This window comes from Rhinolophus hipposideros (genome assembly GCF_964194185.1).
Source record: "Rhinolophus hipposideros genome assembly, chromosome: 13".
Lineage (NCBI taxonomy): Eukaryota > Metazoa > Chordata > Mammalia > Chiroptera > Rhinolophidae > Rhinolophus > Rhinolophus hipposideros.
In genome coordinates this window covers 24887781-24908400 of record NC_138059.1, presented here as the reverse complement: position 1 = coordinate 24908400, position 20620 = coordinate 24887781, and the positions used below count along the sequence as shown (strand labels likewise).

At 35.8% G+C, this 20620-nt stretch overlaps 1 protein-coding gene across 1 annotated transcript in view; it reads right to left on the bottom strand.

The window, feature by feature from the left end:
- The window catches only part of RSPO2 (R-spondin 2), a 163058-nt gene that overhangs the window by 38876 nt on the left and 103562 nt on the right, over window positions 1-20620 (bottom strand). The window contains exons 4-5 of the mRNA XM_081070225.1: window positions 18686-18829; window positions 16385-16573 (exon numbers count right to left, since the gene is read on the bottom strand). Of these exons, the coding sequence (XP_080926351.1) occupies window positions 16385-16573; window positions 18686-18829 (333 nt within the window). The remainder of the gene's footprint in view (window positions 1-16384; window positions 16574-18685; window positions 18830-20620) is intronic.

Here is a 20620-nt window from a genome sequence, read left to right as displayed (position 1 = left end):
AAAAAAGAAAGGACTTGTGCACCTTCAATATGTATCATTTTACTAACAATAAATTTTAAAAAAATAAATTTTAAAAGGACTTGGAAATACGAAGAACGCAGCGCAGTTCTAAAAGAAAATTCATTATACAGAAAAGCAATTTGAAAAATTTTAACACTTCGATGAATGAAGAAGGCTCAAATACACCAAACTGTTTAGCCATTGATGTAAGCACCAATCACAGCTCCTTTCTGACAGTTTTTTGTGGGTGTTTTTTTTTTTTTAAAGCTTAATATATCTCCTTTATGAACTTCTCAAGCAGTTGGCATCAACATTTTTCTACGGCCTTTGTTCCCTGTTTTCAGCATTTGGTTCTTGCTTTCATTTCAATTGTGGCAGCTTTTAAACTTTTCAAATCTTGAATCACTTCATCATCACAGCCCATGGTTTGTAAAACACCTCTTATAGTGAAAAGCCACACATCTTACCAGAAAAAAAAAATGCATATTTGATCCAGTTCTTTCAAGCATGTGGGTCAGGGATTGATATCTCCAGCATAAGGGATATCAATTACCAAGAAGACAGGAATCATATCCAGACTCTGGAATAACTACCTGGGAATAACTACCTGGGATTCATCTGGGGCTGTGACATAAGACTACAGTTAGAATCCAAAAGGGAGACTGAGAACAGAGCTGGTAGAAGTCATCCTTCCACATTCTGCATCTAGAGATGATTTCCTGTGGTAACCTTACTCTGAATCAAACTGCATAAAAGTCTAGGAACTTGGGTAAATAAAAGTCTCACCAGATCCTCAGTCAAGATGATGATGATAATGATGATGATGATGACAGCTACAATAGCTTAATACCGTGTTTCCCCGAAAATAAGACCTACCTGGAAAATAAGCCCTAGCATGATTTTTCAGGATGATATTCCCTGAACATAAGACCTAATGTGTCTTTTGGAGCAAAAATTAATATAAGACCCAATCTTATTGTCGGGGAAACACAGTAAGTGAGTATAAAAACAAATCACTGTAGCAGCGAGTAAATTCTGAAGTCACTATGACATAGGGGCAATTTCTGAACACTATATATAATAAATGTGGACCATTTTTGTGTTTAGGTACTTTGTCTGTAAAATTAATTAAGATAGCCCTTGCCAGATATTTCACAGATCACTTAAAATATAAACTGCATAAGATACCACTCTCATCCTTAGTCACTTCAGTTGGACACCACTCAGACCACAAGTAAACTTAGCCAGTGAAGAGCTGGCGTTTTGCTGATCTCATTCTGTTCTCACATAGAAAGCTGCTTGGTTTCGCAATTAGCAGAACCCAGTCGTACTAGAACTCTAAAGTAGTCTTTGATGATTGAACACTCTATAAACAATGTATTAAAACTATGAAGTGAAATCTTTATAGTTAGTGATTAATGCATCTGGTACGTAATGCCCACTGAAAATTGACCAAGGCAAAAAACATGAAAAAGGAAAGGTATTTGACTTGGGTTATGCAAAGGCACAAAAACATAAAACTTTGAAGAAATGTAACATGTGTAACTTTCTGCCCGGGCCATAGACCCACCATCAGTGACTTGCTACCAATGTTCTGCCTTCAATTAAATAACCACCATCCATAAAGAGTATTAGAGTGGGAATGCTCTGTGCCAGCCTTTGGAGGTCAAAATTCTATAGTAACTTTGGGGAATCGACTCAAACCAGACAACTGACATACGTATAGAATAGTCTCTAAGTATCCACAGAATAGTCCCGGCTTCCCTGAGAACCTTTAAGGATGATGGGCTGCCCACAGTTGCTGACTAACAGCAGGATGGCTCTTCCAATTCCAGGTCCAGTATGCATTAGATGTAGGAGCCCTGAGGATAGAGGAAGGTTGCTGGCCTCTATTAAAAGGGAAAATGTACTAGCTGAACAGTTAAATGTCTTGTTTCAGCCTATGTGAACATTCAAAAAACCCAACAGCAGCACTCTGACCTAATGCCCAAGTGTCTTGAAATTCTGACATCGTCATGCTTTCCTAAGAGATACATCATTACAGAATTTAATTAATTATATGAGATTTCAGCAACTTTAATTTCCTCCATATCATAAGTATCAGAAATTAAGATCTAAATTTGGGAGTCTTTTGACTTCAAAATTCTTTGACTCCTTTACGGTATTGGCCTTGTAGCCTGAAATTACCAGTAGGGAGTTCAATTTAAAAACTCAGTTTTCCTCTGTTGATAAAAATGAAATAATATTTTGTATTTAAAACACTAAAATGTTTTGCCTCCCGCCCTCAGGAAAATCCAGATAATAGTACACCAAAGCTTTTTTCTGGCCAACAGGAATTATATATTTTCTTTTTCTAGTTTGTGGGTGAGAGTTTTTGGCTAACAGTTAATTTTGATTTTGTTGTTAAAAGGAACAGATGCTAAAACATAAAAAAAAAAAAAGTATGGATGTGTGGACAAGCTGGTTTTGAAACAAAGGTATAAAATGAACTTAAATTGTGGTTGCTTTTTGTATTCGAGCTATCTTTGTTTCTTGCTGGGTTTCTATCTCCAGCAGCGGACAAATGCACTAATTTTCTCAATATGGAAAATGCCAGCACTAAAGCCAAATAAAGTCGGGTTTAAGATAATTACGCTAGATTTCATCAAAGCAACTTGGCACTCATCAAAATTCAATCCCAGTTAGTTGATGAGATTTCATCAGGCTGCTTAAGAAGCAGGGAAATAAACAAAATAGAGAGACAATGAAAACAATGTGACAACTGTCAAACAAAATGCCGAGTACAACATTGAACATTTCCCTAAATGTAGTACTGAAACCACTAATTCTCAACCCCTCCAACACGCGCACACACACACACACACACAAAGGTATAATAAATGACCACATATTTTAAATTTTGAATCATCTTTAATTGTGCATTCATTGCATAATACTGACGGTGGAATCATTTGTTACTAAGTACTTAAAGTTGCATAAAAGATGAGCAATTTGAGGGCTGTATGGTTTTTAAAACACGGGTGCTTAAGAGGTCACCACCCTTGTTTGAACTCCTTTAAGCAAGTTCTTAATAAATGTAAGCTATTATAAAAGGAATGGTTCAAATTAGGCTACTACCAATGTTATAGTTTTGCAACTAGATATGCTCACATGTCATCCACCTGGTGGAAAATTTCACATAGTGGTTCTTGGGATATACAAGTCTTATGTTTCTGATAAAGTAGAAGCAAAGTGGTACCAGCAACACAGAATGTACTGCTTCAAACAGAGCTACAGAAGCTAGCCAAATAACTCTTAATGCAAAGCATATTTGATGACTGTATCAGGTCAATCTGTGCGCTTGGAGTTGACAATTATACAAAATAGAGGAAGATCTGAAATGCAACAGACACTTGAAATTTGAAGCAGAAATTACTTTAAATTACTCAAGTTAGCAATACTACTCTCAACATGAAAATATAAGAATACTACAAGAAATCTTTGCACACATGCGAGACATGCATGTGGTTTCCTTCTATAGGTTTTGACATAAGATGAAAAGAAGAGATGGAGAAAAGGATGGGAGTCTACACAATATACATCTTCCAGAGACTAGCATTCAGTTGCTTTTTATTATTTCGCTGCAGTTCATCAGAGGTTCATTTCATTTAGAATTTTCAAGAAAGGGGTAGTTTGGACAACATTCTTCTCTGCATAGGTATTTTGGAAAATAGTCTTCACATCAGCCAAAATCTATTGTGCATGTTCTATTTAAAAGTCCAAGATAATAATCGAAGACTTATTGCTAATTCAAGTTTCTAGTTTTTTGTTACAATCTTGAACTAGACATTCTAATAACTAAATTAAGACTATATCAATGACTAAAAATAACAATAGGACTGTATCACCCAAAAACCGAACAGAATAGACCTGCCAGAATTTTCTCCTAGGAACAAGGGAAGAGAATGCCTACCGAATAACATATTAAAGAGAAAGCTCAGGATGAAATAAAGTTGTTGGGAGTATATCATATGCTTGTCCACCTTATGCCATATTTAACTGTACATAATTTGTATATCTATATGAAAACCAGTAAACAAACTTGTTAAAGGGAAGTCCATCATAGAATCTTGCAGGGTCTACCATAAAAAATAGATACCATTGAATTCAGTCCATGCGAAGGTTCACACCACCATTTAGAGAGAAAACACAGCACAAATAAAGGGCTAATAACCATAGAAGATATATATGCAATAACATGAACAATCCTAGTGGTACTACCTCTGAGGAATTCCCAGGGATTACTATGGGTTGGAAGATAATGAGGTGATCTGGGAGAAAGAGCTTTAGGTTTGATGTCTACGCAAAAACCAAACTTTGCCTTTAGCATCTACTATTACTATGGGAAAGTGTCTCAGCCTCTCTGCGAAACAAGGGATGTACCAGAGTGCAACCTAAATATCTGTTTTATATATAGATGATGGATTACAGAATTGTACACCTGAAGCCTTTGTATCTTTACTAACAATTGTCACCCCAATAAACTTTAACCAAAAAAAAAGATCTGTTTATAGAAGGACATAATCTTTTTTCAAAGGAAAACTCATGCAGAATCCCCAAAATGTAAAAGAGGAAAAAGTAAAGCTACTTTTATTCAACCAAGGTGAGAGGCCAGACCTTACCTGCTGAGGCTTCCCCATGAGCTATGAGAAAACCCACACACCACGACATCCTGCATAGACAAGTTTGACCACTCCTAGAATCTAGGTCTAGAGCTTCCTTTCCTTCTATAAACCCTACCCTCTTGTCAGATTAAACTATGTAATAGATTTAAGAAACTGAATTTCCTTGCAAAAAAATGTTACTGAATTTGTTATACATCTGTACTCATATTCGTAACTTTAGGCATATTATTGTTATGCAGGTGGCTAGTTCACTTGCTATAAACTATGCATACATAAAATACCCATGCTTTAACTTGTTTTTAAATATTCACATACACAAGCTTGAGGTTTGTAAATGAATCACCACAAATGGACAGACTTCCTCTTCCCTGTGATAATTCTTCAGTCAGTCTCAAATTTTTCCAGCACTGGTCAATCCATAAGGCTCAATTTGATAACCAACTCTTACTGACTTTGAAGTATTTGCTGAGTTCATTCCTTCTCCTTATTTCTACTCCTTTTGCCCAGATGTTCCCCCTTCTGCTTCCTGAGACGTGTTGTTTCAAACAGATTCTCCACGTTTACATAAAGGATAGCCTATACATATTCCGTTCTTTCTTTATCACATTTTTGCTCATTCAATTTTTCCCTTCACCCTCTACTCATTTTCACTTATTCAAATCCTCCCATGAGTCCAACTCTATATTCTAAAGTCTAACCTCTTCAGCCACCATTAACCTGTCCTGCAACCTTCATCCCTTTTGACATGTGAGACTTGCTCTGCTAGACACGTGAGACTTGCTCTGCTCTGCCTAGAGCAGAGCAAGTCAGGATACTCAATGCTAATTAGGATACTCAATGATTGTCCCAGTTATTTCTCAAACTTAGCGTTTCAAATGTCCCATGTAGATTATACTGTAAGTGAGGTGAAATGAGTTCAACTCTGAATATGCTGACACATCTGTTAACTGGATTGCAAATTAACCTATACTCCCTCGGCCTACCAAAGGCTATTACAATCTTCTAGGTAAAGAGAGTAAAAAGGTTTCAAGTCAAGACAATAGAAATGAAGATAAATGGACAGTGGAGAAACAGGACTGGGTGGGTGGCTATTAAAAATAAAAATAACAACAACCTACATTTTCTGACCCTTGACTTTATGAATGGCAAGGTACGAATGATGCTATTTAATCCTCTAACAGTCCTGTGAATCAGGCATCTGTTATCCCCAGAACATACACAAAGATGCTGAAGCTTAAAAGAAATTAAGTAAACATCTCAAATTTGCATATGTTTAGGTGGTTGAACAAAGACCTGAGTCCTAAATGTCTGAATGTGAGGAACAGATTCCAAGGAAGGGCTGAGAGCCGGGGAAACTGGGAGATTAGTGATACCTTTAAGAAGGAGAGTCATTCCAGGAGAAATAAGGTTTTGAAAGGACATTTCAGCTATGCATGGTTTGACATGCTGGCTGGATATCTAGGAAGATGCCCATCAACAGCCAGATCTGTGGGATTGGGGCTGAAATGAAAGATGATTCATATCTGACTAACAGCTAAAGCCATCAGGTGGGCAAAAATCGAAGAAGAGCACAGAGACAAGAGTAAGCCAGCCATGGTAAGAATGGAACATATAGCAGACTTAATAACATAATTGCAACAAAGTTTAGCAGAATAATAAAAATGCACCTACTTACATACTCGTATATGTTCATTTACTCTTTACAACAATCCTATATTATCCTCATTTCATATATGACTAAGCTTTGGGAAATTAATTTGATCAATGTCATTCAACCAATAAGTGACCAAGACCAGAATGTACCAAATTTACAATCCTTTCCACTATTTTTCCAAACTGTTTTCCAATATACAATCATCCATCATCGCTGAAGGTATAAAATAGAAGCTAGATATTTGTCAAAGCCATCCAAGTGTGTGTTGGAGGGTTGTAGGAAAGGCAGGAGAAAGAGTCATGAGCAGAATGAGTTAAAGGATTAAAATTAGGGGGAACAAATACATGATACATTGCTGTCCATACCATGCTTCAAACACCACAAATTGATAACTATACAGTTTTCTCCTGAACCCAGCATTTAACTCAGAATCCTTCTCAACCCAATGTTCCAGGCAGCTTCTAGTATTAAAAAACATGCTAGATAAAAACCACCTTAGTTTACACAATTGAAATCAGGCCTGTAGGAAGATTTCCATCCTTGATCTGAATAATATTTAATTTGTGTGCTTTAAATTATCAGAGTACTCCAAGCTGGCTGATAAGGAAAACCCATTAGAAGGTTAACATCATAAGCTAGAAAATAGAGAATAATATATCCCAGAGTCTTGGTAAATGGCAAATGGAAGTAGTAGTTAGAAAAAAAATATAGTTCAGTTAGGGTGAATGCATAACATACCCAGATTTAAATAAAATAAGCTGCACTAATAAAACTGAAGAATGGCTTTGCTTAGGAATTTGGCAGAAAAAGACATGAGGGTCATAGTGGATTGCAAGTCAAGGAAAAATCCTGCATGCTTTAGATAAACAAGCATGACAGCAAAATGCATAAACATTAAAATGTGTAAGTCTTCCCTGATAATTCTCCCAAACTCAGACTCTGCTTAAAGCACTGCCCCAAATCTGGGATGTGCAGTTCGTCTTCTTATTTACACCTTACCAACACAACCTCAGTCACTTCCATCTTCAATCAGCATTCTACTAAAATACATCCATGCTCAAAAGTAACCTATGGCTCTCCACTGTGTACAAAATTCAAAATCTTTTCCTCTCCCTACAAGCACTTTATAATCAGCATGAAACTTATATTTTTGCTGTGAGCTTCTGTGACAGCCATTCACAAACTCTGAACTTCAGCTTGGCTCTTCTGCCTGCCCTCCCTTGGACACCAGGGGCACACTTTGGCATCTGCACCTTTCCTCACAATATTCTCTCTCTAAAAAAATTGTCTCCCTTGGTTAACATGTTTTCCACCCACCCCCATAATATAATTTAAGTTTTGCTCTTCAGGAAGCATTTCCGGGCCACAACAGCTAAAAATGATACTTTTGCTTATACCATCAGAGCCTGTAACCATACTTATTCACATTTACAAATTTAACTGCTTCTTCTATTGTACTGTAATGTGCATTTTGCTCTTCCCATAGACCATAAATTCTTTGTGTGTATCCTCCCCACCCCCAATTTGCCCATTTCTTTAGAGCACAGACATTAATAGATGTGTAACTAATTGATTTGATGAACCTACAGACATGGCAATGGAAAAATCATGTATTGTATTGGAAATTCAGCTCCAATATTTTCTACCTGAATTCTGCTACAGAAGTAGGTTCAAAGAGGAATTAGAAGGCACCTTGTAACATACTTTAATAAAATCAATTCAACTCAGTGAATATTTACTCAAAATCCATGTGGTTCCCATATCAAATAGTTTTGCCACATTAAAATAACTGAAGGCCAGTCTTGGAGAAGAAACAAAAAAAAATCACAAACGGTTATTTAAAATATTAACGCAGGATGTGAAACAATCACCAGAAATCACTCTGCATCTAAATATGCAACTCCTGAGCTTACTTAAGAACACAGGACTATGTAGAAACATACAATGTGATTTATAGACGATGTAATACAGAATTGTATACCTGAAATTTATGTAACTTTACTAACAATTGTCACCGCAATAAACTTTAATTTAAAAAAAAAGATTGATGAAAAAAAAAGGCACCATGCTTACTGACAAATTCAAAGGATACATGGCCCACAAGACAAATGCACATTTTCTAGATTTACTAGATACCTGAAAATTCTAAATGTATTTAATTTTCACTAAAAGAACCAAGTAGACAATTCCATTCAATTAGAACTGGTAAATCAAAAAGAACGGCTTCCATACCGCCCGTGCCTTTATCAAGTCACATTTCACAATTATACCTTCAGCTTTCACTGAGGGGTAAACAATCCCAAGCTGCCTTCTGCCTTCTGGAAACACATGTTTGTTGCATGGGATGTTGTTGAACACATTGTACACCATACTACTCATTGCTCTGGATGTGATTCCCCTTTTGAGAAATATGTTTAGTGTGTGTCTCCTCCCTATGGAACTAGGATGCTTTATTTACTATGAGAATTATTAATTTCCTCAATTCTGTGATGTAGGTCCCACCCCTCCTACACACATGCACACACTTAAATGTGTCTGAAATTGGAATGAGTATTCACATTTGTGTTGTATATATACATATGTACATATGTATATATACATATATGTGTATATATATTCTTATGCTTGTATATGTATGTTCTGTGTCTATATATATACACTCACATATGTTTGTGTATACATACTAGTATATGCAGTGATTTTCTCTCCCAATGCTGTTATGAAATTGATATTCCATTTTAGTATTAATCATTTATTTCAAATAAGGACAGAAAGAATTAAATATACTTTTCCCATTTGCCTAGTAGGAAGCCCAAGTCCAAATTTTCAACCAACATATATTCATATCCTCTATTTTCTTTGTCTGTCCTGAGCTCTTATTCTAAGTTTTTCCTAGTTCTGATCTTTTAAATTTGCTTTTTTTTAGCATGTTATCAAATGTCCTTTTACATTAAGTAATCTTCAAATCCTTTCAGCAATAGGCAAGATATAAGGGCATAACATCAATTATTAAATGTCTCTTGCCTATACAAGTTCAAATAGTTTACTCCTGGTTTCCAAAGCCTTCAAATTTAAGAAAATAATACTGCCACAGAAATATTAGGTCCAAGTATTATATAAACAGGTATATTGTAAAGTAAAATCTACTGCCTTTACATTTTTTGTTTAAATTAATTGTAGTAAGTTTTGGCACCTGAACCTTTTCCCCTCTCTGTGGCACAAATGATGTTATCATCTTAACCACTTCTGTATGATGACAACATGAATCACACTGAGATTTTTGTAAAACTGTCATTATTTCCGTTGAAATATTTTTTTTTTCGGTCTCCTGATTCTGGAGGATAGCCACAAGTACAGCTCTAGGTCAATCCAGTAGCTAGAGAAGTATTTACCAGAAATCTCAGTGAGCAAACCGCCTGCGCTTTTTATCAACACCAGTTAAAGGTCCCAGAGAGGTGTCTGAAGAGGAAAATAAGTTGTTCTAAGAAACCATTAGGGGATTTATACTTGAGACTCTCTTATCTCATTTTTTTTTTTTTTTTTAGAAAAGGTCCCCTGTAAGGGGGTGAAAAATCTACCACTGACACCATGTGTGTCCTATTAAAGTTGTTTTTATTTTAGAATGTTGTAAAAATTTTATATATTTTACATTAAGATCAGAGTAGCTTACTGCTGTGTAAAATTCATAAAAGAAAGGCCCCTTTGGAATTTTCCTGTCCTTGCCTTGCTGCACACATAATGTTGGACCTTCAGTGGCACTATAGTTGAGAAATCCTTTTAACAAGTACCCATAAAAGAGACGAGTACATGTTGCTCCAGACTATAATTAAATGGGGTAGTAGAGACTCCAGATGGGAAGCTGTACAGAATGGCACAAAGATGGGGCTTCTTTCACTTCCTCGCTCTCAGGCCACCCCCACCCCACTCCCTGACTAGCAAGGCTGGCACCAGGACATGCTCAAAATGAAACTGTTGTCTTACAGGCCCTCTTTCAGCCTCCCTGTGATGGGTGCTCTGCACGCCCTTAGAGTTCTATGTCTGAGCATAAGACTGTACCTTGTTTTGCTCTCTCTAGATTTTTCATGAGCTCCCATGCACACCACATTGGAGCCCACTTTTCTGCTCCTCCATTCACTCAGACCTTTTCCCTCTGAAATGTGACCATTTGTCCGTCTGAAAGAAGTCATTGCAAAAACAAAACAAAACAAAAAACAGAAAACAAAAACAGGTTCCAATAGTTATCACCTACCCCACTTTCTAGCAAAAAGTGAAAAAGTGGTGGGTGGGGGTTACAGAGAGAGTGGGCATACTTCCCAAGACACTACCTAAAGCTCATTAAGATTGCTAAAGCAGGAATTTCGGACCCGTTAGCTACTGACAGAAACATTTGGGGGCAGGTAGATCGATCTTTGTTAAACATAAATGTAAGATAATTATTATACATTAACACTTAAAATGTGTCTGCTTATAGGTGGCTGCCCCAGTTTATAATCACTATAAAATAAACATTACAATTAGTTTTCATGTGTGTAGGGCGCCTGGGAAACAGTAATTTGCTTAAAGTGACTAACACAAATCACTGATTTTTAAAAATCTAATAAAGTGTTTAGCATAGCAAACAGGGGCGACAAAAATTCCCTTTTAGATGTCATCTTCATATAAAGATTTCAATATCTACCTTCCTGACAACTATGAAAGTTTCAAAAGAAAGAGGTTTTATTCTTATCCTTTCTCTTCCAAACTACTCTTGAGGTTGGCATGTATAAAACAGACCACATAAATTACATCTCAAATGTAAACAAAATGTACAGAAATAAAGAACATATGTCTAAAGCATATTTTCTTGACCCTTATCCTACTGAAAATGTGCTTATTTCCTGCTCTCAGTTTAATCCATCACAATCTACAACCCTCTTTAGTTATATTATCTAATACCTAGTCCACATGTTGCTGTCAATTTATATACAGAAAACAAAGATTAGAGAGGTCTTATTACCAATGCCTTTTAAAAAGTAGATGTTTACAGAGATTAAGGGTCTAAATTGCTAAATAATATTTTCTTTTGTTTCCTACCAAGTGAAAAGCCACTTTTTAATAAAAGCAGATAATGGTTAAGTAAGGTCTCATAAGAGGAATAAGTTATTTTCAAGTTGAAATAGCACATAGTAGCGGATTTTATATTTAAATTTTAGCACAGTCCTGAGAAAATACGACTAGGGCTTAAAGAATTGCACTAAATTGTTACTAACAACTGAGGTATGGTGAATTGAGACAGCCCATGGACAAAAGGGACAAAAAGCTATTCTGAGCATATGTCAAAGCATCACCTAAATTACTTTAACAGTCTGACTGCTTAAGTGTGTCCAAAAGAGAAAAACCATGCTGGGCACAGAGCTACTAGATGTGGGGGTGGGGCTCGGCTCCCAGTCCTCTTTGCAGATCAGGGAGCAGAGATGACTCCAGGTGTGACTCAACACAAGGCAGCCTCACCTAGAGGGCAACTTTGAAAGGCTAAGGATGGAAAGCATAATCTTGAAGTCATACCGTTTCCCCCCCAACAAACTGAGAATTGATGACTGTGAAATTATAGAAGAAGACATCTTCGGAGGGACAGCTGAACCAAAGCAAAGCCAATGGCTCAGCACTTTGGCATTTATGAAATGACCTCTGGGGTATGTTTCACTAGATATTTCAAGATGGAAGATGTTGGGAGGGGGTGGTGGGTGGTGATGGCAGGATGCCACGTTTTACAAAAGTATTTCTAGAGCAAAAGTAAAATGATCTGTCTGTTGGAGAGAGAAATCGTTTAAAGTTGGCTACTTTGATATTGGACAACTATGGCTTCATCTTTGATTTTTATTATAAGTCACGAGGAAAAGGTACAGGAAAACTTGTGTTTCCTAGGCAGCAAAACATTGGTCCTTCTCTCTGCTCTACCACTAGAAACGTTCTATATATCACCTCTGATCGAGCAGTCAGAGCCTCCCTAGGTTTCAGTTCCCTCCTCTTCCCTAATTTACAGTGGGAGGATCAGGGATAGTCACATGATATAACCATTGAATCAATAGCTAAAACAATTTCCCTTAAGTCTTGAAAAGTTTTCCTTCATTCCGGTCTTGAACCAAATGGTACTCCCTCAATTTCCCTGAATAGCCTACATAAAACATATAGGCTGGTACTCCCACGCAACTTTCACTAGTTCATATGCTGCTTTATTTTTCTTCACAGCCCTTATCCCCCGATGAAATTATGCACTCATCCACTTTATTGCCATGATTCTCACTAGAAAAAGCTCTCTAAGGACTCTGAGCCATATTATCCCTAGACAAATGATTGGTACAGAGCAGTTCTCAGTAAATACCTAATGAATAAATTAAAATTAGTTTTCATGAGACCTTACAGAATAATGAGTCCCATACAGAAAGGACTCAGGTTGAGGTTATGTTGGTCAATCATGTGAAAGAATGAAAGATTACAGCCACCTCCAAATGTCAACATTTTCCCCTGTACATGAGCACCTTCTGACTTTGATTTTGTTCTACAACCATGATCTTGTTCTTCCATTTGTCATTTAAATATGTAATAGGACGTCTATATTTTCGATTAATATTTTGCTTAATATACAACATGGTTCAGACTTGAAATTCCTTCCATTTGAAAATGCAGGTTATATGTTAATAAAACAAATTTGTCCCAACAGGATAAAGTCTATTAATTAGTACACTCAGCGTAGAAGGAAGGGAAGACATATATGTGCAGTGAGTACAGCCTTCATTTTTAAGTAATCCATTCTTTTTCACCCTCGTTTCCTATACACATTGCACGATATAATTTTTCTTCCACTCACAGTTCATCTTTCCCTTATTTTTCCCCCATGGTATTTTATGCATCTCTCTTTTTGTCTCTTTCCTCTTTCTCTATCCTCCTGCTATCTTGGTAGCTAAAACAACAGGTCATATGTGGATTTAAAAAGAGTCTTGCTTATTCTTGAGGGTTGACTATCTGTGAGAAGGAAGGAGGAGAAAAAAGAAGGCTGAAAGCTGCCAGATATAAAAGGCTTGGCAAATGCCCAGTACAGCTGCTGAAAGAGTGTTCGGTTATTTGGTTGTAAAACAGTGCTCTTGGGCTTACAAGTCTCCTCCTCACCCTTCACATGACAACCACAGAACTTACCCGTATGTTTTGGCAATTAATCTTACAATCACTGGATTTTAGAACTGGACTGGATCTGAAGGCTCGCCTACCCCAATACCCTCAATTTTACAAACGAGGAAATAAAGGCCAAAAGAGGTTAAGTGACTTGCCAAGGGTCACAGAATTAATGACTTGACAGGGTACAGAGACTCAGATCTTCTGATCACCAGACCAGAATCCTGAAAAATGAGTGTCAAAAAATTCTACAGGTTATGTCATTAGAAATGAAAGAAAAGATAAGTAATCAAAAAGAAAAGTTTGGGAATGAACACTGAGTAACTGCAAATGTAACTTAATCCATGACTTAGGATATTTCCAGTTATTCATTTTTTTAAAGCAAATACGCACATGACAGTTAAGGGGAGAGCAAGCTAAAACGTTATATTTAATTTTTTAATCTTGCATCCATTTATTTTTACATTTGTAATAGTTTTTAGTGTAATATCTTATGTACTTAGTGACTACTCCATTATGCTGACCTCTAACTTATGCCTTCCAGTAATCAAAAGCAGCTGATTTTAATGTGCTGGTGCTTTGGTGTGAAGGAGGTTAAGGCTATGTTTGTGAGCAATCAGGTTAAGGCTGGCTCCAACAGGAGAAAAATCCATACATATGTTAAAAAGATCTGAAAAAAGGCCTGTATTCCCAACCTGATTACGACTTACATTTTTGCATGGTTTGTCAAAGCAGATCACTAAAATCAAATCAAGATGTAAAATGGGATAAAGTGGTTTTCTTCTCCATTCTTCCATTAATCACCGTGACCTACCAAAGAAAGAACTTTTTGCTCTCTCACCTGAGGCAAGGTGAGATACTCCACTGGAAGTTATGCCAATTTTTATCAATTGGTGCTCAGTTCCAAAATTAATTTTCTAGTTTTCATTTATTACATTTGTAAATAGAAGTTATTTTATTGCATAGTAATTTTCCATTGCTATCAACAATTCTATGGTAGTTACCTTTTTAGAAAACATAAGACAATAAAACAAATTCCCATGTAACCTTTTAGATCTACCCACTTTAAAGGTTACATAAATATTGAATGTGTTAAACTGAAAATTTCAATTCAGGGATCAGAACAATACTCAGTCTCTCCTAATAAATAATACTTGGTAAAATTTAAAGATGAATTAAATCAGCATTCATTACTGGTTTACTCGTCAAAAAAAGAATATTAGCAGAAGATACATAAGGATTTATTTTGGCATAATTTAAATTGCTGACAGTGTCAGGTTGTATTCTATTAAAGACAGCATACTGTTGTTGGTAGCACAGAATATACGAGTGCAATAAACATTATAGGTTAACAATCTAGCTGTTATCTACAAAAGTCCCAAGCAAGACTGGGGCGAGGGCAAAATAATTTGGGAAGGGAGGGGAATATGCTGGCTCTTGTTACACATAAGCATGTTTGTTATAGGAGCATTTTCAGGTTAATTTTTGCTATGAACGTAAACCACAATTGGGGGACCACGTTGCTGGGAGAGACGGGGGGGAGGGTTGTTATATAAACAATATACAACAAAGGATGTCTTTATTTCCAATACCTAAATACATCAGGTTTGTTTTTAGGCACAAGGTTGCAGGTTAAATGCTCTCAGCTATCCAAGAAGTGGCTTATTAGTTTTGTAAGAAAATATTTTCTCATATTTTGACTGAAAAATACCCAGTTTAAGTGAACAAAACCATCCTTGTTAGTGAAAAGCAAACCCAAAAAAACTTTGTTTCAAAGACCCAGCAAAGCAAAGCAAAACTAACTCAAGAGGAAAAGCTGCGTTCTTAATAGTAGCTTCTGAATCTGGATCTAATAGTTCTCAAAGGCCGACTGGAGTCCTCCAGTCTTAAAAGTTTGTCTTCCTCCATGGATCGTAGACATTCTCTATGAGGCAGCATAATACGGATATAAATCCATTTTGAGCAGACATATATTCTCTCTCTGGGCTATAACCACAAAGCTGCAAAATGAGGCACCAACAGCAAGAATACAGGCAAAAAAAGCTTTGATTATTTTGTAGGGCAAGTTTCCAAACGCAACTTCCTTTTTTGCTTTTCTATGTTGTCGACTAGCAAAACCCCAACTTCATCTCTGGTAATACAGCATCGGCTAGTGATAAATAAACAGTAACAAGCGATTACGCTTTAAGAATCACAGTGACAGCACTGAGAACTACATTTCAAACATACTGACTCAGCTTCAGCCAGCACCTGAGCTATGTACGCTTCTCCTAATTTGTAAATGGGCCTAATCCTGTTATTACAGAATAATTACTGCAAATCAGCACAATTACTACAAAGACATGAATAAACACACACATACCAGTAGCTGTTTTCTACAAATTATTATCAAAACAAAGAGAACCGGCTAATTGTGGTAACATTAAGACAATGTTTATTTCTCCCAGTGTTTGGGCAAGTTTATTTTAAGTTGTCATCTTCAACTAGCAATGATGCAGATGATTTTACAGATTCCATAAACCTTTCTAATCTAAACTCTTCTCAACTGAAAGTTGGCTGCTTCCCTCAGAGCAACATCTGCAAAGGCCTGATTTCATAAGAACTCGCTTTTATGGTACACTAGCAAAAAAAAAAAAAAAAAAAAAAAAAAAAGACACACACTTTTAGAAATCTCAATTTAGAAAGCTCATTTGTAGTGCACTCCTCTAAATTATTATCAAGTTATCATGAAAGTAAATGAAATATTCACTCTATATTCTTCACAATTTAACCATTCATTTCTAAGTAAGCATAATGTGGAATTTTACCCTCTCACCAATGTTATCAGCAGGTTTCCTTCATGGATAATTACTCTTTATTGGGAGGAAGGGTGGTTTAGGAAAGAAGAAAATTCAGAAAGCACACAGCCCAAACTCACCTCCTGGGCAGTGCCTCATGGCCATCTTACATCTCCTGGATTCAGCAATGGTTGGACATGGTATTGTGTCTTTTGCTGGTTTTTTAACAATTTGCCGTGTTCGGGTTTCCAGACCCCATTTAAATCCACATGTGCGATTATTTCTGCTACAAGTTCCCCATTCACTCCAATGACCAACTTCACATCCTTCTAATAAAGATTAAAAAAAAATACAAACACAAATAACAATTTGGTATCCATTTGCTCCACTGTCATTAAATTTATATAGCAGTGCTTCTCCACTACCCCTACTCCCCACCTTCAGACACCAAAAATTAAGTTGTAAAGCCCACAAAGACCTATATTTGCCTTTCAGGAACTTTAAGTCTTTGTGTTACTTTCATCTACAATATACAATTGCCACATAAGTAATTTAAAAACTATTATTTTCTATTTGTCTTAGTTCATTTTTTCAAGAGATGTTTATGGCCTAAATTTCAGTCTAAAGACACTGAAATACATGAAACCTGTAGTAGGAGATATTTTCATACTGTGACAGAAGACAAAATTTTACAGGTTAATTCTGAATGCCCCCACTGAAACATACGTGTGTTAGCTTTATTATGGAAGTAAGTATTTGGTGAAAAGGTTAGGGTGCTTGTTTTGCATTTTCTGATTATCTCAATTCTTTCAATAGGTGTTTGGAAACCACAGTATGTATTTCTTATCCCCTAAATTCGTGCTGTACATTTCTATAGTTTGAAAAGTAAACAAATATGATCAGATATTGAAAAATGTATGTTTTTCCTAGATATTTAAAAGCTTTTAGTATTCCCTTTTGTAAATTCATATAGTGGAAAAGTAGTCTCCCCTCGAACCCATTGGGATGGGGTGGGGGAATAAAAGGACAAAAATAGGCAAAGTTAAACTTCCTCATCAAATTCACCATTAAAAAGCCCCTTTACACTAGCAGATGAGGATTCAGGACCAAATCCTACACACAATATTTCAGCATTCAGGATCTCAGCAGGCATGGTTACTCTAAGATTTTTCAAAGCTAAGATTTGTATTCAGGGGAATGCATAGAACTCAATTTGTAATGTGTTTATATTTAAGGGTTTCATAAGAGTTTCCACTGAACGTTTGTAATGAGCATGGGTCTTGCCTCTCAAAAGCCAACTCAACATTCTGAATATGCTCTTCTAGTGACTTTCTTATTTTTTAATAGGGTGTTGCCTGTATGAATGTATTAACTCATATAAATAGGATCATAAGTACACATTTCTTAAAAAAATCTTTCATTTTAACTGTGTTTTCTGCAAGCTTTCAAATATATAATTATAGACTATTCTAGCAATATTTTTGCAGAAAAAAGTTCTCAATTTTCTTGTAAGTCTCCATTTTAAGGAGATGGAAAGCCTCACTTATAATACATAGCTCCATTATATATCATATCAGATGTGTAATATGTCAAATAAAATTCAGGGGTTAAGGGTTAAACGGATGGGAGTAGAAAGACGATTCCATTACACCTAAAAATAGATTCAGGCATTCATCAAAATGTAGGTACTGACAGGTCTTTAAATTTTAATCTGTAGTATCAGAACCAAAACTGTATAAAATCAGTAAAAAAAAAAAAAAAAAGTGGTATAAAATCCAAAAACCAAAGTGTTTTGCAAACACTCAAAAACTACAAAATTTATGAAATGTGTATTCCTAACTGATAGTATAAACAGTATATATGTTTATATATATCTAGATATCTAAATTTAGTAAAATTGTTTTAATATACTTTGCAACATGTAATCAATCATCAACGAAATGTATTTCACCCCAAAATTTTCTTTCCAGTTGATATTTTAAAAAACAAACAACTAAGCAAGAAACTCCATAAGTAATATACATAACAAAAGTGACAGAATAGTTAACCATATGGTACTGCTAGAAATTTGTTTTTCTCCAACAATTTATTAGATAATTAAGAATTTATTAGATAACTAAGTTACTAATAATTTATTAATTAAAAAATGGATGTATTACACATCCATTTATCACAGCTGATAAAAATGCTATTATCAGCATTTAAATAGTTTAACCTAGCAAATGTATAACTAGCAAATTGAGTAGCAAGATGTAATGTATGAGACTACCCAAAGTTATGATGCCTAAAGAATTCAGAAAGTCAGCAAAAAAACTTAAATAATTTTCAGTTCTAATTAACAAGATTTTGTTTTTAGGTTGAATATATTCAGAATGTATTTTTTTTCAAGAAACAGGTGTTAAAAGTTGAAGTTTGAAATTTATATATGAAAAGCTACTCACCCACACATTCCATGGTTTCATCTAATGGTGCAAAACCATCTGGACATTCATCAAAGCAACGGCCTCTATGCAAATAAAAGCCTACTTTGCACTTGGTACAAAAGTCTTTGCTAAAGCAAGAATCACAGTTTTCTATTCTGCATCCTAAAAACAATTTTAAAGAGAAAAAGAGAAAATTTCAGTCAAAGAAATACCCTTCTTTTGCAAATAAAACTTTCATAAATGCATCGGTCAGCTCAATCGAAATTATAGTGGTCAGAGAAATATGTGTTCAACTCATTTGTTTCCTAATGCCATCTCATTCTAAATCATTCCTACCTCTTCCAACAGCTTACCACATCAATAAACTAAGACAAAATTCTAGCCCAGGGCCCTAGGCAGCATGAGACCCTTTAGAAATTTTTGCAGCTCTAAAATGGAGTTAACAAAGGATTAAAAAGAAAAAGGAAACACCCCCACTACAAATTACATTGCTGCTGGGATTGAAATCTGTTCTGCTCTTCAAAAGAGCTACAATGAAAAACACAAAGGGAATACTCTAATCAGTATCTTCTGTTCCAGGACAGTAAATTAAAATTTTGTTTATGTTGGTCAATGCTGGCATTTTTTCTCAAACATACAATGTGCCAAAGGCTTTACATGCATTTCCATTTAGTCTTCATAATAATCCTACAAGGTGGGCAGTACTAGCCCTATTCTGCAAATAGGAACCTGAGACTAAAAGAGAGAAAGTCATATACTGTGTTTCCCCGAAAATAAGACCTAACCGGACCATCAGCTCTAATGCGTCTTTTGGAGCAAAAATTAATATAAGACCCGGTCTTACATTATATTATATAAGACCCGATCTTACATCATATGAGACCGGGTCTTATGGGTCTCAATTTTTGCTTATATAATGTAAGATCGGATCTTATATAATGTAAGACCAGGTCTTATATTAATTTTTGCTCCAAAAGACGCAGTAGAGCTGACGGTCCAGCTAGGTCTTATTTTCAGGGAAACACGGTAGCTAGCAGTAGCTGAGTTAGTTCTGAAAGCCTCCAAAACTGACTGCCTTCTGAATCTGTCCTCCTTTCTCTATGATGCACTGAGTTTCTCTAGGAGCAGTTTGTGAAACAGAAGTGCTTCTAGGTCTGCTGGGTTTGAATGCTAGCTGTGCCCTTAGCAGCTCTGTGACTCTGGACAACTACAGGCCTCTCTGAGCCTCCATTGCCTTTTGCATAAAATAGTGACATCACTGACTTTACAAGGCTGTTGTGAGAACTTGTAATAATATATGTAAATTGACCGGCTCATAATAGGTAATCTGTACCCCGAAGCAATAGTGGATTAGAAACACACACTTTTCCACTAAACAACACACTTCACAACAAAGTGTAAAAAGAAGCAATCGTTGTACTCGCTTAGGCAGCACATATACTAAAATAAAGAAGCAATCATTTATCTTGTACTCGAGGTCAGATTCCCTTGTAGGCCAGTAACATCTGGGCCAGACATAACTGACTTGCAGAAGTGAAAATAAATATACTCTATACTACTCTTCAAAGAGAGGAAAGGAGAGAAGATTGGAGGATTGCTTAATTGAAAGGTCAGGTTTTCGACAGATTATAGTACATTGTCACTCTCAACAGATTTAATTGACGGTAATTAACAGCACGTAAAGCTCTATGAAACTCTACCGCATCACTGTTATGCACTGAACAAGGCTCTCAGTACCAGTACTGTATGTGGAGCTTTAATGGTTCAGAAAAGCTCTAAAACATATAGTTCCTGCAAGCGAAGAAATATGGAATAGAAAATGTAACTAATATGTGAAATCACTGAATATTAAAATTTTGAAAATTGAGTAAGTAGAGCCAGAAAGTAGAATTTAAAGGCTATAAAAAATTTTAAAAATAAACATGGTCATCAAAATTACATTATAAAAAGTGA